This window comes from Cottoperca gobio, chromosome 20 (assembly GCF_900634415.1).
Source record: "Cottoperca gobio chromosome 20, fCotGob3.1, whole genome shotgun sequence".
NCBI lineage: Eukaryota > Metazoa > Chordata > Actinopteri > Perciformes > Bovichtidae > Cottoperca > Cottoperca gobio.
Window position 1 is genome coordinate 161,728 of NC_041374.1, and position 25,583 is coordinate 187,310.

The following is a 25,583-nucleotide window of genomic DNA, read 5'->3' on the forward strand; positions in this document are numbered from 1 at the left end:
CAAAGGGACAAGTGATCTCAGGTCACTGAGTATGGGCAGCCATTGAAAGGCATTAACAACTCTCAAACGCCCTTTGCTGGAGAAATAATGCACGAGCTTCCTCCAAACGGCGTTATCCGTGTCCACCATTTAGTTGGGCACTAAATATAAATAATGTTGTATATGTGAGGAAAGGAAAATGATTAAAATGAGTATATTAGTATATTTATTTATTTATATTTATATTTATTTATTCATTATTTAATTATATTAATTAACCAGTTTGACAAAAAGGTCCTCTTACTAGCTTTTTCTGGTGCTTTCAACCACATCTCTGTCTTCATTAGTGCTCGAGCACCTTTTTACAGAGATTTTGACGCATGTTGCAGCCTCACACTGATGAAGACCATGCAAAGTGGTTGAAAGCTCAAGAAAAAGCGAGTAAGAGGATCTTTAATTACGCTATTGATTGCAGTAACATTAAGACATGTGCTGCACCACAACACGTTTGGTTGATTGAATACATTTTATTGAATAATTAAAGAAATTGCTGAAGCAAAAAAGGAATAAAACAAAAAACATCTTTTTTCAGTGACTGTTGGTGAAATATGACGGAAAAGGAAATAATTGTGTTTAAAAAAACATCTCACATCTTCTCTTATTCAACTCTTGACTACACAAAACATCAATAAATTAAAGTTACCAAAAAGCATACATCATAAATCATTAAAACCTAAACTGAAATAAATCCACAATACATTACGTGTGAACATGATTGAACTTCACTGGCAATTATGTTCTGCATGGTGAACAGCTTGCAGAACGTTCTTTAAGCCCAGAGCCCCGTCTCTGGGTGCTTTCAGAGCTCTCTCAGGATGTGGGTGATGCTATGTAGGAGCAGCAGCAACACAAGAAAAGACTTCTTTCTTTAAAACAGATCATCCTGCTGTTTGGGACTTTTACGTCATCGTTGCTAAGATTAACTCGCATTTCTCATTCCCTGAATGAACCTCCTCACAGGTAATGTGGTGACTCATAATGAAGAGCCATTAGGCTGAGCTGTGTGGATATCCAGAGGCTGGAGACCTTACGGAGGTGGACAGCTCGGGCTCAATATAAGCCTGGACCTCCAGACTGAGGGATGTTCACTGACAGCTTAACTCGACCACGAGGAACTAAAGGGAACTCAGCCTTCAGGGGGCCTTATTAGAGAAGCCTGACTGAAGCCCAGAGGAACTTATTTTGCTACAACACCTGTCTCAGACAGTTTGGCTTCCTGCTTGCAGCTCTGAGGTTGGTGATTGCAGTACACAGTCGGCATGGGGCAGCTGGTCCCGTCCATTAGCCTTCTCATGAATCTGGTGCTTTCGTTGGATGGCGATGAAGCTCCTGGAAGCCTCTGGCTGGATGTAGCATCAGTCAGTCAGTCCAGATGCTCTGGCCTGCTGCCGCTCTTGGTTTTCTTCCAGCGATATGAGCCTTCCCAGGAATCGGCAGAGCTCGCGGTGCCGCTTGGGGACCGGGAGGAGCTGCGTGATGTCCGCTGCCTGAGGTTCTGAGAAATGGATCGATGGAGGTTCCTTGTGGAGGAGCTGGCTGCCATGGAGACTACCCAGGGGTGACGGACGGCTTGGACGGCGCTCAGGCGGGCGGCCGGGTCCAACAGCAGCAGCCGCTGGATGAAGTCCTTGGCCAGGTCGGACACTGAGGGCCAAGGCTGAGGAACAGAAGAAGCAGAGCAGAGTGATTGACAGGTGTGAACATGTCAGTTCTACGCAGACACTCTGGATCCTGCAGCACTCTCACAGCGTCCGCTGGGTATCCACACGAGGGGCCTGCACAGATTCAAAGCCTCTTCATAGCGACATGAACTATTTCATTCTAACAATAAAACTAAAAGTATGATCTCTGTGCTCTGCAGACCTAACAAGCAGAACTAACCTCAAAGGAAAGCTAAATGTCACTGGGCGAAGGGAAGCAGCAGTCTTGGCTGAAAGAATCCGAAGCCTGGGACATAGGACAGCTCTGCTGTGTGTGTGGGATCTGGGCACATGTTTATTCAAATCCTGCATTAGCTTCTTAATAAAGGCGGCGCAGACGAGCCTCACTGGGAGATTTTGCTCTTTGTTCAAACAGCAAATCATTCTTCTCGTCGTGACCCGAGCTGACACACAAGGATGCTTTGGAATCTGCCCGTGCCATCTTTCCAGTGCACAGAAGGCATCAGAATCCTGATTCACAATCATTCAATGATTCATCACAGCTTTGGCTCTCATTGTGGAGGCCTGCCACAGGAAATGAATGACCTTCCATCTTATCTTAAATAAAATATTACTGACACAGACATTGAATTAGATTGATGTGGCGTTAGATTATAAAGATGCCAAAACAAGACTGGATATGGAGATCGGGCCACAAACAAACCTGGAAGAGACTCAACAAGACCTCAAAGACTTTAAAGAGACACAGGAACACTATGCAACGGTGAAAAACAACCTGACAGAGACAGAAAACAACAAGAAAAAGAGGAGAAATGCTTGAATGTAGAGGGTGCATGGGCGGATTATGGAACAGAGGCATTTGAATGAAGTCAAGTAATGATAAGCCACTAATTACTTCCATCTCTTGTCTTTAAGATGCACAAACACTTCCAGTCACCCACCAACCGGCTGTAATATTCTGCTCTGTGTCTGTCTGAGGAGAATAAAAGCTAAATACAGTTAAATCTGTGTGTGCAGAATTCTCTCATTCTTCACTCAACCTCGCGCCGACTAAATCTCACTCTTTAGGGAGGTCTCGCTCTCCATTTTAATCCCGAAATGCATTTCTCTCCCCTTTTTTTGTCTCTCGCCGAGTAATGACAATTAATCAAGCGTGAAATTGACAATCGCGAGACTGAGAGGAATTCAAAGAAGCAAAGGGACTCGCTTATTCTCACAGTGCACTGACTGGAGAGGAGTGTGTGTGCGAGCACAGCGCAGAGTGCAGAGCCCAAATGCTTCTTGCTCAAACTTTCTTCTCATTCTGTTGTTATTTCACACCTGAGAAGCAGGCAGAGTGACACTCAGCTTCCCCGGGAAGAAGAGAAAGGGTTTGATTGAGCTCCCACGACTAACAAGTCTGACTTCCCTCCTCATCGAGTGCTGCTGCTGAGTCCATGTGGCTCCTTATTACTGTGCCATGAAATACTGGGGACGGCAGCCGCGGCTAGCAGGTGCTTAGTGTTCTCCAACCGAAGACACACAAGTTAAGCGCACGCTGGCTACATAGATGCAGAAGAAGAGGAAGTGTTCGTAACGGTGTTTGCTGGAACGAAGCAACCTGCAGGAAGTATATCTCTCTGCCTTATTTCAAACATTTTTCATGTCACAACACACAAAGGCTTTATTATGCTTGGAGGAGAGGCTGAGAGCCGGTGTTATACATCACTGTTGAGCAGAGAGTTAGCCGCAGAAGAGGCGGAGGGGGAGACAAGTGGAGTGCAGATATGGCATAAGCAGTGGAGACACCTACAGGGCTTGGCAACATCTTGTTAGAGTGAATGAGAAGCTGACTGTGTTTGCGGCGTGCTACGTCTTCACCTGACAAAGACGTAATTGCAACAAATGAAGAAACCGCTAGAAGGGGGGATTACGCTAATGTGATCACGAGGATAATGCATGTTTGAGTAATGAACTACTCCACCCGCCTCACAACTCTGATTCACCTGGCAGCACTTCCAGAGAAACAAAGCCAAGTGTAAATGTGCCTCGTCATAACGAGTCCAAATGGGGAGAAGTGGCCTGTTGCTAATTCAGATGAGAGTCGCAGTTAAATCACAACATCAGTACTCGCAGGCGGGAGAGGCTGGATGTGTTCACGTGTTGCTCAGCAGGGGGCAGACTGTGCTAACCGTTACCCAGCCTGCTCTGCTCTGAGATGCAGGTGAGAAAGTGTGTCTTTAATAACAGCGGCAGAATGGAGCTCCCCGACTGCTGTCTGTCCCCAACTAATGGATGTGTGCTTTACATGCTACAGGCTGCGACGACGTGAGACACACACTTCCACTCTCACACACACATCAGCTGAGCGAGGGAGCGATTGAGTGATAAGGTGAGAAAAAGCCCCCGAGGCTTCCTGTGCCCGGCTCGCCCTCTCCTTTCTCTTCCCTACAATCTCCCTCACCCTGCCATCCATCCCTGACTCCCCCACCCTCCCCCACGCTCTCGCTGTTGAGTAAACACATCAGTGTGAGTCTGCACTACAGGTCTTCAGGGGCTGTTGCACCAGTGGGGGGAATGTATCCACTGTGTGTGTGTGTGTGTGTGTGTGAGTATGTGTGTGTGTTGCAAGTGTAGTGCAGGGAGGGGAGGGGGGGGGGGGTACAGAGGGACCCGGTTTGTGGGCAGGTGCCGGGGGCCGTTTGCATTTCTTAGTGAGTCTCACCTCCATCTTACTGCTGAAGCCCCCCCCCCCCCACCACAACACATACACACACACACACACACACACACACACGTTTGTAATTGCAGACCCTGAGTTTTCATTTGCAAAGCAAATAAGAAAAGTAACTTTCAATTTTTTTATGTCCATCTGGAAACATGATACCTGAAGTTCTTCCTTTTTTCATTACACCGCTAAACTGTAAATGTATTTATGATCTTCCGATTAGAATATTCTGCAATCTGATGAATAACAAACTCCTGTTTAACATAACGCTGCTATTTATTGTCCCGTTCTCACACACACACTCACACACACACACACTCACACTCACACTCACACACACACACACACACACACACACACACACACACACACACACACACACACACACACACACACACACTACCTGGAGGAGCTGCATGTTAAACAGACTTCACTCCGACAGTACTCACTCTGCGTAATATGCGGTTGCTAAGCTAACGTTAGCCGGTGTTGTCTGCGTTGACAAAACAAGAAAGACGCAGGAACAAAACACGCTTCATCTGATTTCGGCGTGTTCAATAAAAAAAGGGAATTGCGACGCGCCTTTGATGGGATAATATAATTCAATAGACAGATAGATAAGGTGTGTCTTCGTCTGATGCTGACGTGTCCAGGTGCACTCTGCCTCCCTTATGCATGCCACGCAGGGCCCCAGCAGCCCGTCGTCACCATCAGTTCACAGGCTCCCTCTGCTGTCCGTCATTCCTCATGTGATCACACGAGCTGTGTTCTGCTCTGTAGACCTTTTTTCAAGGACGCCATTTTGACATGTCACAGATGGAAAAGCAGGAGTGTGAGCAATCAAATGACATTTATCTGCCTTGGTTTCAGCGTCCTGGTATTGTGCACGCTGCTCACGGTCACGACTTACTGGGGCATTGTTAATGCTGTTAGCGCCATCTGTGCTTTTCTCGCTATGACAGGTCAAAATGTCTGTTGTGAAGAAGGCCCATTGTATTGCCATCCAATTACATTGACAAGTAATATCTGAAAGACACCATGTGTCTCATGCAGGTCTTTGTTGCACAGCTCATTTCAAATTAAACTCTTCAAGTCAAGTGTAATATGAGACGGGAATAACTCAGGCTGTCCTCGCCCCAAAGAGAAGCACCCTTCGGATGACAGAGGCCCACATTTTGTGAACCTTCATCCCATTACAACATTATTATCGCAGTGTGTGTGTGTGTGTGTGTGTGTGTGTGTGTGTGTGTGTGTGTGTGTGTGTGTGTGTGTGTGTGACTGGGTTGTCAGTCCATCAGAGAGGGTGGATACTTTGCAGTGTCTTGTCAACATGGGAAAGTGATTGATGGCCCTGGACCGCTCCTCAGCCATGTATGATGTCTTTATATTGTCATCATGTGCATTCACACATTGATTTCTTTACTGCTCCTCAGAGGTGTGTAAGATGATGTGTGTGAGGTCCTATGAAAAGTGGTTTTCAGCTCCCATGGATGTTTCCCCACCTTACATATGAGCTGTGCCGAAAGCCACCATGAAAACGTGAAATAAGTCGCTGCATAAAGTCTGGAAGGATTTTGCAGTATTGTTCAGTTGGTGGTCAGTGCAGCGGTGAACGCAGGGATAATAGTCCCGGCCCGATGTAAGGGAGCCTCTTGTATGCCAGACTAAAATGTCAGACTGCATCCCTGAGAATCGGGCGAGGCTTAAAGCCCAGTGAATAATCCAGCGTGAAAGAACAAGCTCCAACTTACCACTGAGCTCGACAGTATAGGCTGTTAAAAATACACACTTCAATTGTATGACGGAGGAACGGGGCAGTTCAAACATGCATCCGCCTTTCCCCCTTTTTCCGAAGAGCGAGACCAAGCCTGGAGACACCAGGACAAACGCTCACACATCCGTTCTTGGCCTTTACAAGGTTGCAGCAGAAGACACGCGCTGCTGAAAGCAAGCAGCAATCATTCACACACCAGATTGTGTTGTGGGGAAATGGCAGATAGACGATTTACTTAAAACTGTTTTTGTTTGAGGCAGAGATAGACCGGACGGAGAAACAGTCTTATTCATCACCGCAGCCGGACAAATAATTACAACTGGCCAAAGAACTGCACTTCTTTTAGTTCAACTGTGTTTCTAAACTTCTGTTAAGCAACAAAACTGCATGGAAGCACAGCCGGGGGAGTTTAGTGCGAGACTACAAGCAGAAGTCCACAGGAATCTATTAGCTTTAAGAGAATTACAACTTCCACCTTTTCTACGAGAGAATATCATTGAAAGGCTCCTTGAACAGTTTTTATTGGTGTGTTATATTCACAGCCCTTCAACATAACAACCCTCCAAAGGACAGAAATAAACGCTTGCATAAAGAAACAATTATTTTGCTAAATTGCAAGAGAAAATGAGATGGAGAATATGTATGTTGGTGCATTTTAATATGTAATATAATATAATAATATGCAACAGGTCACATTTGAATTGCTTTTCAATATATATACGTGTATATTTAAGGTTATACTATGGTACACCATGGTTCTGTGGTTCTGTACATTGAGGTGTAGCACGAGCTGGACCTGCTACTTGCAGTTTCAGTTGATACTAAAATTGACATATCATTTATGGCGTGTAATGATAGCGCTAATGAACTGGCAATAAGTTCTAGAACTTCTATTTGCTGCTCAGATGTACTGACGGCTGTACTGAAACTGAAAGTGTCTGCAGCAGCAGGAGAGAGAAGCTGTGGCATTCCTAGTGTGTTCCCGCATTACCGTCCTGAACTAAAGTCCAATGTGCAATGACAAGTGAACTTACATCTCCATGGAAGCTGTACTTTCCTCTCACGATGGATCTGTAGAGGCGCGTGCGACTGTCGTCCTCAAACGGCATGGATCCACTCAGCACGATGTAGGCGATCACCCCCAGGGCCCACATGTCCACTGCACAGGAATAGGGTTTCCTCAGCAACACCTCAGGGGCCATGTACTCCGGGGTTCCACAGGTGGTTCTGAGGGACCAAGAGTCGGCTCCGGTATGATCTCCACTGACCTCAGACCCTGCGCCGCCAAAAGTGGCCAGTCCGAAGTCGGTGACGAGCAGCCTGGAATCCACTCCTGGGTGGTAGTACAGAAGATTCTCAGGCTTCAAGTCTCTGTGGGTGATACCCAGGTTGTGCAGGTATCCCACCCCAGCCAGCACCATCTGGAGGGCGCGGGTAGCGTCCCTCTCCGTGAAGTGGCCCCTGCTGACGACACGGTCCAACAGCTCCCCACCTGTGGCCAGCTCCAGCACCATGTAGACCCGCTGCGGGAACTGAAACACCTCGATCAGCTGAATCACATGAGAGTGGCTCACCCGCTGCAACACCGCCAGCTCCGACGCGCACACCTCACGGCCCTCTAGGGCCTCTACCTCCATCATTTTAATGGCGAAGGGCTGGCGAGTCGCCCTGTGCTCCACGCGCACAACGCGGCTGTAGCTTCCTCGACCGATCAGAGCCTTGATGTCGTATCTGACAGGACAGCAGGGGAAAGATGAGTCATTGCAGAATTACCATCTCATGATACACTGTTGCACAGCACTGAACGTCTCTCACTGCAGCTGCAGCTGTGATGTATGGGACGATATCTGCATGTTCTACAGCATGCTGCGGCTAGTCTATCAGGCAAAGTCATATAAGAATACACAATGATTTAGATCCCTAACAAGGCGATACATAAGCTGTGACTAACACAGCAGACACAGACAAGCACTGACATCAGTTTCCTTGCTTTAATTGTTTCTACCCTCTCATCCGACGAGTAAAGGAACCAGTCTTCAGGTATAACAAAGCCTAGGCCTCTCAATGAAAACTGTTAATGCTAATAAATTGTATCGCATGAAGGTTGGTGGTGGCAGGCTGAGAACGCCGGTGACATTAACAGTCTTTTATGAGCACTGTGAATGCTGTTAATAAGTCATTTCACCTCGTCTCGTGCTGCTCCCAGGGGTTAGATGAAATCACATGTTTACAGTGAAGCTTCAGTTATTCAGTATTTCTTTTTTGTAACTTGAAATTGGAAACACAAGAGCAGGTCAATCATTAAGTAACATTGCAGCACTGGGTTCAAGGATGATCAACTTTCCCCCTTACCTTGCTGTCACACGTGGATCAAACTTGTCCTTATACTTTGCGACTTTGTCCTGGTGTCGTCCGTCTCTGAGTATCTGCTGTTGGCTGTTTGACGCCGGTTGAAGAGTCTTAGCGCCGGTGGAAAACCACGGAGCTCTTTGCTTCTCTGCACGCTTCTTCGGCTCATCATCAGCATGTGATTTGCGAAAGGCCACGAGCGATTGCACAACACTTACATAGCCCTTCTTGGACGCATCAGGCAGCACCTTACTGTTCCCACAGCCCATCACTCAGAAGCAGCAAGCCATCGCCCTCCAGGGAACACAAAACCTGCAGCAGCAGCTCTGCCAGAGCTTTCAGGTACGCATTCATGCAGGTGTAGCCTGAGGTGTGCAAACAGCCCCAGCATGCTCCACCCACCCAGCAGCAGGGAGGTAAGCAGGTGTGTGTACGCTCCCTCTCGCTCACTCATGTGATAAGTGTCAGGTAAACAGAAAGTGTTTTGAAGCCAGTGTTACGGTAGATTACCACAATGAGCGCAGCATGAAGATGTAAACTGTGGAAGGAAGAAGCCGAACAATGATACTCATTCATATTCATTTGCTACTTTAAGGTATAATAAGTAACATTTCTGCATCACAAGCTATAAAAACCTTCTTCTGTTGATGTTTTGATTGAGAGAAAACGACATATTGTGTGTTTGATATCTTACTTTTATACTTACTATAGTTTAGTTTTTCAATTTCATAAAGAAAGAGACACATCAACAAAAGATTGATAAACATGCAGAGGCCAAATGATCCTGACTGTTAGTCCCTAGTGCTGGATCCTATATTGGATTCCCATAATGCAACTTATCATATTTTAAATGAGACTTGATTAGCTCCTAAGCACACTAACTTTCATGTGTCGAACTGGTGCATTGCCCCTTTAAGTTTGCCTTTGTTGCAGATTAAATTGCGTGCATATTGTCACTTAATAAATTATTCCTGCAGCTCTGTCAACATAACAACGAGTAACAGATAAATCAACTCACCTTCAAGTCAAATCAGCTTCAGATAAATTTGTGGGGATGTGCTCCCTCGAGAAACTGTAGTATTTTCCTTGTTTTTGTTTCTTTACCTGGAGATAAATCACCTACATACATCTCATCCTATCAAACTGTCATTGGCAGCGTGAAGAACTTATTTTTTCAATCCCTGCAGATGCATTTAGCTTTATGAAAGTGAAAGATAGCAATCTGCAAACACAGATTACTGCGTGTCTTATTGTGTCAGACGCTCGTGCACACATGACGGTTGTGTTGTTTGTCATGCTGCTCACAGTGTCTGTCTATAACTAGCGCTAAGATACGTTTCTATTTTCTGCATTATGTTGTGCTGCTGTCATCATGTGTCCATAATCTTCAGAGAATGGAGCAGGAAAGGAAATAAACAAGTCTCAGCCTCCTCTCCCTGCTGCCTCTTCCCCTGCACATTGTTCAGAAGAGCTAAACCTTGCAGAAGCTGAAGACGCAACCAAAACATATTTATTCATATGAGACTGCAGGTGGAAGGAAGGGATCAAAAAGTGGGAAGAAGCACCTTTTTACCACAAGTAGTGTGTTGTGCAGAGTTTAAATTATTCTCTTTCACTTGAGCCGGGCAGGAATAATGTGGCTGTATGAGGTTTGTATAATGAGTTCATGGTTATGAATACATTCTGCAGCATGTTTTTATATTTAGAGACATTTGCAGAGCATGCTTCCAAAACAAGGTGTTCTATATGTGAAAAAGTGCCACCTATAGACGTTATGGGACATGTTTAGTTTTGGGGACGTCCTTTTCATCCGACGCGTTGTTGTAGAAGTTTAACTTCCTGTTGTTGGTGTTTTGTAAGTGGTAGCTATTGCTGCTCATGCTAACCACTTCTCTTCCTTTGTGCTTATTGAGAGATATGTGCTGCTGTTGCTGCATGAGAGACTTGCACCATTTGCTCCTGTGAGCCTGGAGGATTATTCCCACTCCAGGCCCACCACGCGCCGAGTGTTTAGAAGCAGCAAATGGAAAAGCTTTCACCAAATGAGTGGAGGTTTAATCGCTATTGTGCTATTGGCAGTTAGGTGCAAGGATATATTTATTTATATAAACATGTCATAGATGCTATTATACATCGCTGTGTCCTTTCAAAGGTGTAAATTGTGCTGTCATTGGACAGGAAGACATGGCTGCATCATCCGCTGCTTGTCTGCTTCAGTCTTTTCTTCGGAGTATAACCAAAGGGGATGCTGGGCCTATCAGTCTGTTATTCTGTCACACAAAGTGTAGCCCTTCTCAAAGGACTGCAAACACACACACACACACACACACACACACACACACACACACACACACACACACACACACACACACACACACACACACACACACACACCCTGAGAAAGAGAGAGAGGGAGAGAAAGTGACCTAAAACGTCAACGCCCCCTCTGTACACAGACACAAAGAGCCAACAGAGGATAGACATCACATCAGCACTGAGGTGGTAAATCGCCCTTCAGAAGCCTTCCTCAAGGGAGTCAGCAGTTCAGCGTTTATCGAACCACTATCTGATTACTAAAAGGCTGTCCTCTGTTATAAATGAACCCGCAACATGTGTGTGGTACTGGTAACACCGGGGCCTTGGGAGTAAAAGACATTACGGGCGGCTGTGAATCCGTTTAGGCCAGAGGAGCGGTCAGAGCGCAGCTGCCACTCACCAGTCAGTTCATTACTGTTATTGTAGTGAGAGGATGAGTTACCTGTGTGTTAGAGGAGAGCACTGCAGCCAGAGACAACTTAATGTTCAAGTGGCTCACAAGCACAGCTCACTGAAAGGCTGCGGAAGAGCAGTTGTTCCTAGCTTGAAAGTATATTAAAAAATAAAATGGGTTTGAAAAAAAAGAAAATGTTTTAATGTGCACTTGAACTTTGAAAATGTAAGTTTAGGGCGAGCGAGTCAGCGTGCGGCTTATTTCTGCTGTGCACTTAACTTCACAACTGGCATGGATGATTGGAAAGGAAATATTACAAATAAGCTGCAGCTGCAACGTTAATTCTTTGTTAATTAACGTCCTTTTCACTTATGTTTTGAATCACGATAATGTAGATGTTAATTGTAGGTCCTTTTTATTTCAATGAATATCGAATAAGGGAAGTGGGACAATAGGAAAGATGGAAGTCCTTAAAGAAATGTTTTTTCTATGTTGGTGCAGAAGAAGTCGACTGAGCTGCATGTGAAGTGTATGAACTACACCTACTGGGAAAGAAACAATGAATCCATGTCTTCTTTTATATTTAGGAGATGGTTTGGATGTGGAAGTCCGAAAAAAGTCACATTTGAAACTACAGAGAGAATAAAGAGAATGAAACAGGACCTAAGATAGAGCCCTGTGGTACTCCACGGAGGTAGACCAATATTCATGAAGATCAAATGATCCATGAGAGAAGTGTAACAAACAGATGTCAAATATCATTATTCCCAAAATGTATTGACACCAAACATCCCATTATGTTACACAAGCCCAGCAGATTAGTCCATGTGCCTTAATGCAATGTTCCAGGTTCCAGGTCTGATCCTGGTTTTGGTTCTGCTCCATGTCCTCAAATCCTTTGCACACCAGATAAGTTCTTCCTGCTGCGGTTGATGAAGCTCTGAGATTTGCTCGTCCATCCATGATGAGTCAAGTCCCCTCATGACCTCTTTCATCCGCACTGAGCAGCATTATCCAGCTGATTAATTAAAGCCATCCCAGATTCATCAGTGCAACACTGGCCTGTAATTGTTGTTTTGCAGAGAGATATGAATAAGTGGGGAGCTGGACACAAGAAGCATGTTTGCTAATTACAAGCTGTTGAGTGCAGGAGGAATCATTGCTGGAGGAGAATACTTGTTTTTTCATGTCAGGGCATTTAAAGCCGGCCTTCTTTAACACGGTGGAATGAGCCCCGGCTGCACACACTATGCAGCAATAAAGCAGGGCTGCTGAACACAATAGTAGCGAAACAAAACTAATTACAGTGACAAGTGAGGAAGGCGCCAGGTCTGTCAACAGAGGGGGAGGATGCTACATCTCCCAAAGGCAGGACCCTTAGGGACGGCTGACGGATACTCTAATTTTCTTTTCTGTGAGGAGCTCGGGGGTGGCCGCGCGATGACAAATTGTCTGTGACGCCTTGATTGAACAAATCAAGAACGTTGCGCGAGTTGGCAAAATTGGATGCAGTTGACAGAGACAGTCACCTGCTCGGGAAGCGCTCTGATGTCTGGCCACGGACTCACATGTGTAATTAATGAACAGCGCCGCTAATGACTCTTTAGCAGACAGAGGGATAAGGAAAACAACCGAGGGAGGGTCAAGTGGTCTAATAACTCTGGTTTTGAAGGAGAGCCACTGCGCGGCGTTTTGTAAAAACATACAGCGAGTCATTTACTGAGTGATCTCTTCAGAGATGCTTCGTTCACTCCTTTAATTAAAAGAATGAAGATCTGACTTCATTAGTTGTGTGGGTAATTGTGCCTTAAATCAACAGTCTTGGGTAATATTTGACTTACATTTGCCGTCATCTCCAAGAAGAAGTATGGAAACAAACTATTTGACATTTTAGATTCATCCTGTCAAATTAACAAGCTGACCTCTGGGGAAAGTTCACCTCCTGAGGCTCTGAGGTGAACAGCCACAGTTTCTCTCTCCAGGACTCACAGAACACAATTTCCAACCATCAGGTTTGACCTTTAAATTCACCTGGTGGCAAAGACAAAATGTTAAAGCTCAAATAAAGACTATTCCATGAAATCTCAAGCTGTACAGACCCTAAAAACACACGGGGAAAGAAAGCAAATGTACGTTTTTACTTTGGAAATGTCCAAAAAACACAATTTGTCACTGAAGGTCAAAGTTGGTGAGAAAACAGCCTCACCACGAGCTCCAGTTAGTCGCTGTTCAGGAGCTTTTGATCACCTCACATGATCTTCATCAGCAGATGTGATGTAATTGTAGACTTATCTGTTGTACTTCTCCTCCTTGTTAGATTAAAATCATTCCTGATCTTGGAAACAGCAGGTGAGAACTCACCACAAGGTTTATTTAATAGCTGTTCTGGAGCTTTCAATCGTATCGCATGATCTTCTTCATGGACAACATGAATGGAAAGTTCTTAAAAACATTTTATCAACCCGGTTTAACAACAAAGGCTGTACAACTGCTACCACATGGTTTTCCAAACAACATTTGAAATCTGTCAATTAAATGTGAATTTATTACATATTAAATATGATTTAAAATATTAAATATTATTTAAAATATTAAATATTAATATTACAATATTAAATATTATTTAAAATATGAAACATTATTTAAAATGTATTACATTCACATTTCCTTGTAAAATCTGGGATGGCAAATAAACATAAATTTAAAATAAATAAATCTTTAATTTGATCATGTATTTTTATATTATTATTATTATTATTATGATCATTTTAGTATAATTTAATTATTGTTAAATATCTGACGATGAGTCTGACAATATAGATATCAGCTTAAAGAATTATGAAATTATTATAATATATATACAGCTTCAAAAGATCTGACACACACTTTTACAAAATAAATGATGGAGTGAAAGTGAGTCATTTTAAGGCCTCTGCTTACAAAATATTTATTTAATACTTTAGAATAGTTGTGCTGCTGGGGATAGACTCATCCTCACTTTTGAAATATTGACTGATAAATTTGAGAAAGCAACATTTTTCTCAAACAGATATATTGCGTTTTTATGGGAGAAGTCTTCAATTATTTAGTCACCCAGTGGCAGAAACTTCAGAGTTTGAAGTGATGGAAATCTAATATCTGTATCACATCCATCAAGCCTTGGGGGAAGTTATTCAAACGGATGATTTGCTTCCCAGAGACGAGCACACACACTCCTCTCGCCCTCAACACCAAATTTAATTTGAAAATGGGCAGCAGGATTATTCCCATTATCCCGCTGCCAGACACTCACTTTTAAATGGCACACAGACGTATGCAAGTGGCCGTAATTATATTAGATTGTCTGTCTTTTGCACCACTGGTGGTTTTTTAGATGACGTTATTGAACAGTGCGTGAGAGTTTAATTAACATGTTCATATTAACGCCTCAGAATAACACAAACAACATTCTGACTGCGGGTTGATTATCGGGGAGATTCTATTTGCTTCTTTGCAATGACAAACGTGTGTGTGTGTGTGTGTGTGTGTGTGTGTGTGTGTGTGTGTGCGTGTGTGTGTGTGTGTGTGTGTCCATGCGACTTTCTTTTAAAGCTCCGTCCAGAGTTTGAGGAGCAGCTTCCCAGCTGTGCTGATAATTCATCTGAAGATCACAGGAAGCTTTATTGTTGCCATGCCAACACCAACTTGGGAACTATTGAGTGCTTGTTTTCATTTGTTTTATTCTGCTTTATATCTGAGAGGAACGTACACACGCATTTCAAGGTTTTGTATGAAAATACATGAATTCCTTCAGGATTTTCTTCAAAAAGAAATTTCATATTTTGCCTGTGAATCCAGTTTTAGGTCTAATTCTCTAAATATGTAAATAACCACAAGTGAACGTAAGATCTCAAAGGTAAACATTAAAGGTAAGAACTGTCCACATCTATTATATTCTGCTTTAACTTTGACCCTCCACGCTTACCGTAGTTGTGCATCACAGTGTTAAACTGTGCTGGATGAGTGGAAGTGACATTTCTACATGTGGTTTTGTGTGAAATGTCTTAATAACCAAAGGACGTTGATGTCCCCCTCAGGATGAATTAAAAACAAAATGAAGTGATGACCTTAACGTCTCAGCTGTACTTTGTGTTTACTACTAATTAGCAGATGTTAGCATGATGCTTTGTCTTTCACCTCTAAATTATCAAATGTATTAAAGTGAGTGAAGAGAACAAGACATGTGAAAACTCTGACGGGGTTATAAAGGCTTTAAAGCAGGGGTGTCAAACATGCGGCCCGGGGGCCAAAATCGGCCCACCAGAGGGTCCAATCCGGCCCGCGGAATGAGTTTGCAAAGTGTAAACATTAGTAGTTTTGATCATAAAGTAAATTACTGTTCCAGATACCTGTGACTAAATGTGTTGTGCCTTTGTAGACACACTGATCTGTAAGTTGTAACACACGTGTGTAAATGATAAACTGATAATATTGTTGAAATTGCAACTTTATTTCTTAAAAAATGTCTTAATGTTTAGTAAAAAGATCAAATTTGAACATTTTCATTTGTACTTTCTTGCACTAAAACGAAGGGAACATGTGGAGCTGTGGTTATTTATATGTTGTCATGCTGTGGTGTTACTGGTCCGGCCCACCTGAGATCACATTGTGCTGCATGTGGCCCCTGAACTAACATGAGTTTGACCCCCCTGCTCTAAAGGTTTGGTCACATTGGTGAATTAGCTTGTGACTCCTTGTGACTCCGAGTCTCCATCAGAAAGCTGTGTTTATACTAACAAGCCCCCAGATAGGAATGATAATAATGGATGAGTGTTCTGTAATATTTGATAGGAACAACTGCTTAACGATGAAAACACAACCCCAGGTTCAATACAACAATAATTAATGCTTTTCTGCTTCTATTATATATTCCAGTGCATAACATTTCCAAGGTTATACACCAGCAAGAAATGGGACACAACCCCCGCTGGGATTCAAACCAAGCAGCTGCAGGAGTTACACCAGCGAGGACTAATTTGTCTCCTGATGAAACTTGATCTAAATCTGGACACATGGAGGAGAATGGAAAACAAACAGGACACAACATCTTCCATGTTATGCAATAGTTTGTATGAGTCTTCCCTTCACAAGTTTAGCTCTCACAGAAGAAGGTTTGAACATCTTTGCTATGATTTAGCTGAAGCACGCAGGAACCTTAGCTGTGATAATGGGACTTTGGTATCACTGACAATACCTGTCTGTCCCTCTCTCCTCTCAAAACTGTAATCACTGTGACGAACACGGCGTACGGAAAACCGTTATCTCTCCAAGGTTTTATCATCTCCCATCTTCTACCCTGGAATATACTGTATGCCTCCGGGGGGGAATAATGGATTCATGTAGTCAAGCGACTTATTATCAAGTGAAATCATTGCTGCCCACTCGCTGAGCACGAGGTGTCAATATGGAGTCTGCACGCGGCGTGAGAGCTGCTTGCTTTCAGAGCTTGTGTGTCTCCTGTAAAGAAGGTAATGCAAGTGTAAGTACAGTTCCTGCCAATGTTAGAATCCATCATGTTATGTGAAGCGGTGATGGTAACTGCTGGGGATGAGATCCTTACAGGAGCCCAAGCGACGGCTCTGTAATCAAACCAAGCTCATTTGTTTTGAGGTTAGAAATGCAGAAGTGGACTGACGGGAGATGTTGCAGGATACAGTGGTGCTGGGGAAGTGTTCCTGATGGTGCATGGAGGGATAGTCCCACACAATCTGTGCAAGTACCCAGAGGAAATGCAGCCAAAGAGGCATCAAAGGATGGAGCGAAATCTAATCCGATATGTATTCTAACAATATATTTGCGCTATTAAGCAGACCTGATAATAATGGTTGCTCCTCCCAGGTGTAACAACATCATTAAGGCGATCTGTGAACATAGCCATGAATTAGTCTCTACAGGGTCTTTACTCTTGTGATTATTGCACCTGAAATATCTCTGGAGTGGCAATAAAACGAGCCATTCCTCCTCGTTTCAAACGGAGCAACAGGATGGAAACGGCTGCGGCGATTAAAACCCACAAGGTCACACAGAATGCACAATGATCAGCCCGTGAAGATGATAACCTTTTGTCTCGCTCGTCCGCCATTGTTTGTTATGGATAATTTATCAGCTCAACTGCTGTTACGAAAAGTGCAGAAGTCACCACATAGTTTACTGCTTACTGGAATTATGACATGCCGTCGACTCATAAAGTTTCCAGCAGGATTTTTACACTTTAGGACATCTTTTAATTTGTTGAAGAATGTACCGTAAGTGTGTCGTGGATATTTATCGCTCACCACATTGTGGTATGAAACAGAGAGGAATCAATAAAGCACAGACAGAAATATAGTTGATTAATTATCATTTTGTTGTACAACAAACAATAATAATGAGAACACTACCTGCTTCCAAGCACAACCGCGTAGTGTTCCAACTCATGAAGAGACTCTAGCCCTTATATTTGAGTTCTTAATGAACACACACACCTTGTCTCCCAAGCATACGTTGAAGCACATATGATCATGGCACCAACATAATCTAAAACAGAAGGTCACTTCCTCATGATCACTAAAGGGTTCCCTTAACTTCATTAGAGCATGGAGTCCATGTCAGTCATGTCAAATGATGCACATATGGCAGGGGTCATACTCAGGCTACATAGGTCATACATTGCAAACTTAATAAATAAGATATTGTTCATTGATTATCTTAACAAGTGTACCGAGTGTTATCTGCCTTAAAACATGACCCGACATGTGAGAAACATTTCTTCTGTGTAGGTTAGCGTTGCAACAAATACGCTTGTAGTTGTTGTACACACGATACATTATGTAACCAACCCTCACCTGAGCCGGTCCGGAGGATATGTGCAAACAAAACTGTATTAAGTCGCATTTTATTGGATATCAGATACTTGACAAGTTACACACAACTGATGTTTGTACAGAGAATTAAACAGCCTGTATTTCATATATACACATATATATATATATATATGTATATATATATATATATATATATATATATATATATATATACATATATATATATATATATATACTGTATACATATATGATGCTGTTGAATCAGTGACAGCACTAACCCTCTACCTTTCCTATAATGCAGCTTTAAATCCTTCCAGCTGTCACATCCTTCAGTGTTTGCCTCATGCAAGACAGATTCAATTGTGAGAAATAACGACACTTTAATCCGGTTTAAACATAATTGCTCCTCATTGATTGATAATTGTTTTGATTGATGTGCAGTGAGACACTAATTGGAGGCTTCTGGAGTTATTAGAGCGGTTGTCTTTGTCCCCTTGTTCCTTCAGACTCTGATCATTATGATGTCGCTTGATTGACAGACGCATGAATGGAGTGTGTGGAGACAGAATCACGTGCACACACTTTACTGCAGCAACGAGGTAAACATGAAGTCTCTGCATGGAGGTTTTCACTGAACCCTGAGAAACACACATGCTGCACTAACACACACAAGCATGAACACACACACACACACACACATATGTACACACAGAGGTAAGCTCCAAGCACTGAGGTGCAGCCTGGGCCACAACCTTTGCACAGCCACTTCACATTCATTTGATCCATAATTCGATGAGTCAAAGGCCGAATGCTAACCTTTCATAACGACAGGATCACGGAGGAGCCACGACACAGACAGAGGATCGTCTGCTCATACAGCTTCAGGTTAAAGACACAGAACAATGGCAGCGCAGTACTCACTCTGTGTCAGTGTAGCAACGCTGCATCACAAACACTTCCTGATGATAGAGATAAATGACATGTTTTATTAGCTTTGCTTAAGAAATATATTTCTCTACTCTGAGCAAAGCTTGGTTGGTTGTTTATTCAAAATAAGTAAATAGTAAAAGCTCAAAACAGAAGTTGCTTTTTCATACGTCAGCGGACTGATTTGCTTAATCTACGTGGTTCCTTAAAAAGTAGTTCCTGGGACTATAAATCGGCTACTCGGCTAATGTTAGCGACGCATTTCAATTGCTAGCTTGTTAGGATTTGTGTCATATTAAAACACAGGGATTCAAAACATGTTGACGTGAAGATTATTGTAACTGAGATATCTAAAGACAGGATGTTTTGACCTGCAAATCACTAAATCAATGCTTAATGGGAAAAGACAACTTTAAACTCTATATTTGTACTTTAGATGGTCCCATAAAAGCTTCATGTGCTGCATGTGTTAACTTCTAGAGCCAAATGTGCAAAGCCTCATCTTTTAAGTACAGCAGGCAGGGCACATGACCGGATGCTTGACACGGGAAGTTTAAACCTAAATGTGCTGTGCTTTTTTAACATTGATTATAACTCTCCAAATTAAAAATATACAGGACTTTAGATAAAACCCAAACGAATGTGTGCCTGAGGTGAAATGATGGGATGTTGTGGGACGATGCAGGAAACACTGGAAGAGGTGAGAAGAGCTGGAAATGATTGTGAGATAAATTGATATTTCACGCCGTGAAGGTCATAAACCCGCAGGATTAAACGTACAGCGCTTTGTCTTCGTTGATTGGATCTTGGCTATTTTTCTGTTTGTGGGCGCTGACATACTGTGTATTAATAACACACACGGAGCTGAAGGAAACGGTGGATTGAACAGTGAAAATCGTTTTCAGATGCAGACGTATTCTGGAGAGTGAGGCTATAAGTGTGCATCAAATCTTTTATTTAAAATGTTTTCCTTATCCCAACACGAACCGGTCATATGCACCGTTTACTGCAACATCACAGACTCAGTAATATTACACATGAAACTCTCACTGCAGAGGTACTAGTTTTAAATATGATGCATAAACTATATGGAGCTGTTAATACGTCTGTACTTGTACTGCGCTCAGGTACTTGTACTCCGCTCAGGTCCGCTCAGGTATTTGTACTGCGCTCAGGTACTTGTACTGCGCTCAGGTACTTGTACTCCGCTCAGGTATTTGTACTGCGCTCAGGTACTTGTACTGCGCTCAGGTACTTGTACTGCGCGCTCAGGTACTTGTACTGCGCTCAGGTACTAATCGAGGCTAATGTTAGCATACTTTTGGTAGATCACGACTGTATATATCCAACATACCTTCCAGAACTCTGCTTAGCGTACAATATCTTAAATTAAAAGCTGGATTAGACACATTTAAAGCTGCTTTGGAGGTGAAAAACAAGTTTCTACAGCTTCTTCTTCTGACATCAGTCTGATGAGGTTTGACCACAAAAGTATATTTTACATTTTGAGCAGAAAAGTTTACATTTAAAACTCCACAGGCTTATTAATGAAGTCGCGTTGCTGAAGTGACAGGGATGCTGTGTGTGTGAACTGTGGTAACCAGTGTGCAGCTGGTTTGTTACTCCTCACTTCTTTCGCCTGTTACATTACAGTTTGGAGGGAATCCTATTAAAGATGCTTTCCCTCCATGTTTGCTCCATCTTAGCAAATCAGTCATGCATTTTCCAATTACAGCTCTACAGTCACCAGCCCATTCACAATCACTGGAGCAGACACAAACAAGAAGATTAAGAATAAATGATATGACACACGATCGCATCTCTAACCAGACCATGACAGAACTAACCAACGCGGCCCGAAACAGGGAAATAGAAATCTTTTCAGAGACAGTGCGAGCAAAGTGGGAAAGAAGCGAAGAGTTTTTGTGGCGATGATAGAAGTTGTTGTGATTGATTACATGTGATGTAGAGCAATTAAAAGAAATTAACAATTTGCATTTTAATAACATTATTATCATCAGTTAAATGAATTCATTAGTCTTGATTATCTTGGTATCAGTATGACAAGTGCAGTTCAACAGAGCGTGATGACACTAATAGACGGCTGAGGGACACGCCGGGGGGGGGGGGGGAATATATCAACAAAGCATGTAAAAACTGTAAAAATCCAAAAGTGCTAAACCCAAAAATATAACTTGTATTACGTGAATACTTACCTACATAAATACAGTACGTGAATACTTATCTACGTAAATACAGTATGTGAATACTTACCTACGTAAATATAGTACGTGAATACTTACCTACGTAAATATAGTACGTGAATACTTACCTACGTAAATATAGTACGTGAATACTTACCTACATAAATACAGTACGTGAATACTTATCTACGTAAATACAGTACGTGAATACTTACCTACGTAAATATAGTACGTGAATACTTACCTACGTAAATACAGTATGTGAATACTTACCTACGTAAATATAGTACGTGAATACTTATCTACGTAAATACAGTACGTGAATACTTACCTACGTAAATACAGTACGTGAATACTTACCTACATAAATACAGTACGTGAATACTTACCTACGTAAATATAGTACGTGAATACTTACCTACGTAAATATAGTACGTGAATACTTACCTACGTAAATACAGTACGTGAATACTTACCTATATAAATATAGTACGTGAATACTTACCTATATAAATATAGTACGTGAATACTTACCTACGTAAATACAGTACGTGAATACTTACCTATATAAATATAGTACGTGAATACTTACCTACGTAAATACAGTACGTGAATACTTACCTATATAAATATAGTACGTGAATACTTACCTACATAAATACAGTACGTGAATACTTACCTATATAAATATAGTACGTGAATACTTACCTATATAAATATAGTACGTGAATACTTACCTACGTAAATACAGTACGTGAATACTTACCTATATAAATATAGTACGTGAATACTTACCTACGTAAATACAGTACGTGAATACTTACCTACGTAAATACGGTACGTGAATACTTACCTATATAAATATAGTACGTGAATACTTACCTACGTAAATACAGTACGTGAATACTTACCTACGTAAATACGGTACGTGAATACTTATCTACGCAAATACAGTACGTGAATACTTACCTACGTAAATACGGTACGTGAATACTTATCTACGTAAATACAGTACGTGAATACTTACCTGTATAAATATAGTACGTGAATACTTACCTACGTAAATACAGTACGTGAATACTTACCTACGTAAATACGGTACGTGAATACTTATCTACGTAAATACAGTACGTGAATACTTACCTACGTAAATATAGTACGTGAATACTTACCTACGTAAATACAGTACGTGAATACTTACCTACGTAAATACAGTACGTGAATACTTACCTACGTAAATACAGTACGTGAATACTTACCTACGTAAATATACTTATCTACATAAATACAGTACGTGAATACTTACCTACGTAAATATAGTACGTGAATACTTACCTACGTAAATACAGTACGTGAATACTTACCTACGTAAATATACTTATCTACATAAATACAGTACGTGAATACTTACCTACGTAAATATAGTACGTGAATACTTACCTACGTAAATACAGTACGTGAATACTTACCTACGTAAATACAGTACGTGAATACTTACCTACATAAATACAGTACGTGAATACTTACCTACGTAAATATAGTACGTGAATACTTACCTACGTAAATACTTATCTACGTAAATACAGTACGTGAATATTTACCTACGTAAATACAGTACGTGAATACCTACGTGACAACGTTAGAGGTACGTTAGATATAGGCTACGTCCCGATGTTAAGATGATGCCTGACGACGGAGTAACTTATTAACGTGTTTCTACAGTACAGCTAGCGTTCAGCATGTTAGCTGTTCTCCAGCATCAGCATGACGTGAACCAGATGGCACTTTTCCAGCTCCGTTGTCCAGACGCTCTGATACGTTATAAATAAGTAAGTGATACGCTATCAATATGTTGGACATATGTATGATAATTTGTTATGTATACTACAACACCGCTGTGGAAAAGTTGGACATATTTTGAGCTACTTTTCATAAACGCCAGCATGTCTCTGCCATACGGAGCTGTGTGACAGGGCCGTGTGTCTGGCGTGTTCGGCGTGTGTCGTCTGCGTTCTGCAAACGACCACAACTTACCCTTAATTTATATCAACCTATTGCCGATATTTTGTATGCGCCGGCATACGTTTCTGTCATACGGAGCTGTGTGACAGGGTCTTAACCAAGTGGACATTTTTTATCTTAAAAATAATTAAAATAATAATTTGTCCAAGTGCAACGTGGACTCAGGTGAGCATTTATTTTATTGTGGAATATTAATTTTGTTCTGTACTGTTGTGAAAGGCTTTTGTTATTATGCTCCTTTATATGTTAATTTTATTTATTAAAACAATTATATTATATAATTACATATATTTCCGGACCAGCATACAAATGAGGCTTTTCTATTTATTAATGAGCCTTGTCTTTGATTAAAGAAAACTAACAATCGATGGTTTAAAGCTTCTGAAACATCTTGTTGAACCTGAGAATAAATGCTAAATGAACAGCTAATCACGCCCTCCATCTTTAATCTGCAGATCAGCACCACATCTGCACTTTATAATGAACACTCACTGCAGCTCTCGTGTGGCTTCTGCTCACTGCCATCTTCTCTATGTTACATGCACTTCTAATGGGAGAGGATTATTACTGCTTCCACCTTCCCGCTCGTACGTCTCAACCTCGATTCTGCAACTTCCTCCACCTACAATCTAAACTCAGTTCTGACGACGCCTCTCCAGCTTCGGGACAAACCTTTATTTTTGTAAAGCTGTGAGTGTTGCCCGGTGTTCCCCCAGTGCCCGGCTTAGGTAATTAATTAAGTCAAAGGGAAGGCTACGCTAATTCTCTTCACTGATTGTCATCAATTAATTAATGGTTACATGGTGCGATAAGACAACAGGAGCCTCTGCATGACGTGATAACCCAACGATTATTCAGCCAAAGTCTGCAACAGCAGGAAATACTTCCCCTTCTCCTGGGAGCTGCATAAACAGTCCAATCTGTCTGGACTGCAGCTCGCTGTGTGGCGCCTGCATGAGCCTGTGTGTGTGTGTGTGTGTGTGTGTGTGCATAGTTTGAACATACACATTCCATCATGCTGATAAATTACAGTAACACACGTTGTCTCGCTTTGAATTTGACATTATAGCAACTCTGTATCATCTGTCGTAAGAAGTTGTTGAATTGATTTATAGCACGTGTGTGCGTATATGTATAACGTTATATGCCATGTGCCTACAATAATTAAAGAATGAAACATGATTTGTATTTGAAATCTAACTTTAAAAAGGAGCAACTGTATAAATAAAAGCTGCGTAAGTGTTAATGGTCCAGCTGGAAATAAGAAAAGGGAAATAAATGGAGAGGATTCAACGTTCTGCCATCTTTTGATGATTTCTTCTTTGAAGGTTTGAAAAGTTGTTCTCGAGTCATAATAACTTACAAATTAAGAAATGAAGTTGATTTTAAGTGTCGATATTGAGACAAGATAAGCTAAGCTCAGCTCGATTGATAAGCTCGGCCGTTTTACATGCACTTTTGAGAGGGTCCGTCCCCCAGCTCATTACATCACATACACCATCCTGCAGATCTTCCTCAGCAACACAGTAGATGCTGTTTGTCAGGATTATTACTTGTATTTGTTATGTAGCTGTTTGATGCTCTGTCCAACCTGCCACATCTGAGAAAAAAAACACTCCAGGAGGAATTTAATGATCAGACAGTGTGAAGAAATATATCACGTACAGTCGGCTGCATTATGAGCATCTTACAAAGTAGAACTCCATTCTGATTTATACATTTATCTCTCTGACATTTCTCTCTGCTCTACCTGAGCTGACACGGAGCGAGGCTGAAAAGTCAGTGCACAGAACCGGTCGAATGCATCGGTTCTTATTGGGGTCATGTGTAACAATGAGTGTGTAGCTCTATGTGCACGGTGTATATCTGCATGTCCTTCCTGTGAAGGTGTTTGTGTGGGTGCTTTCCGTCTGGTTGTTGATCGCGTGAGTGGGTGGACATGTGATGTGTATCAGTAGTGACTGTCAGTGCACAGAGGTCTTCCTGTAAAAGGCTTGCATGCACGGGATGAAGCTCAACACTGGGAACACCTTTCCTCCAAGACCGATAAACAGCACAACCCAGTAGTTCACGGCGTGCTCCTCGGGGGAGCCTTGGGAACCGTTTGCATTCAGGAAACCTCCACTGCAGGAGCCGGGCCCGCTTTAAAATCCATCGACTTCCTCTTAAGCAAGCAGAATTGATATACGGCAGCGAGATCTCCGTTCATTCGTGGGGTCATTTATATCATTATTGCCATTGTGGTGCTTGGGAAGGGTGAAGCGGCCGCTCCAAAGTAAATGGATTTCACAGGCGATGAAATCGAATGGATATATTCAGGGGAATGTTCACGCCGCGTTTGAAATATT

General features: G+C 42.2%; 1 protein-coding gene across 1 annotated transcript; it reads right to left on the reverse strand.

Annotated features, from left to right (window-relative positions):
* Window positions 1-333: 333 nt before the first annotated feature.
* LOC115025508 (serine/threonine-protein kinase H1-like) lies at window positions 334-8,968 on the reverse strand. Its single transcript, XM_029457821.1, has 3 exons — window positions 8,534-8,968; window positions 7,216-7,912; window positions 334-1,696 (listed from the first exon to the last, which is right to left on the reverse strand). The coding sequence occupies exons 1-3, from the start codon at window positions 8,797-8,799 to the stop codon at window positions 1,403-1,405; spliced, it is 1,257 nt and encodes a 418-aa protein (XP_029313681.1). The 5' UTR covers window positions 8,800-8,968; the 3' UTR covers window positions 334-1,402.
* Between the last annotated feature and the right edge of the window lie 16,615 nt (window positions 8,969-25,583).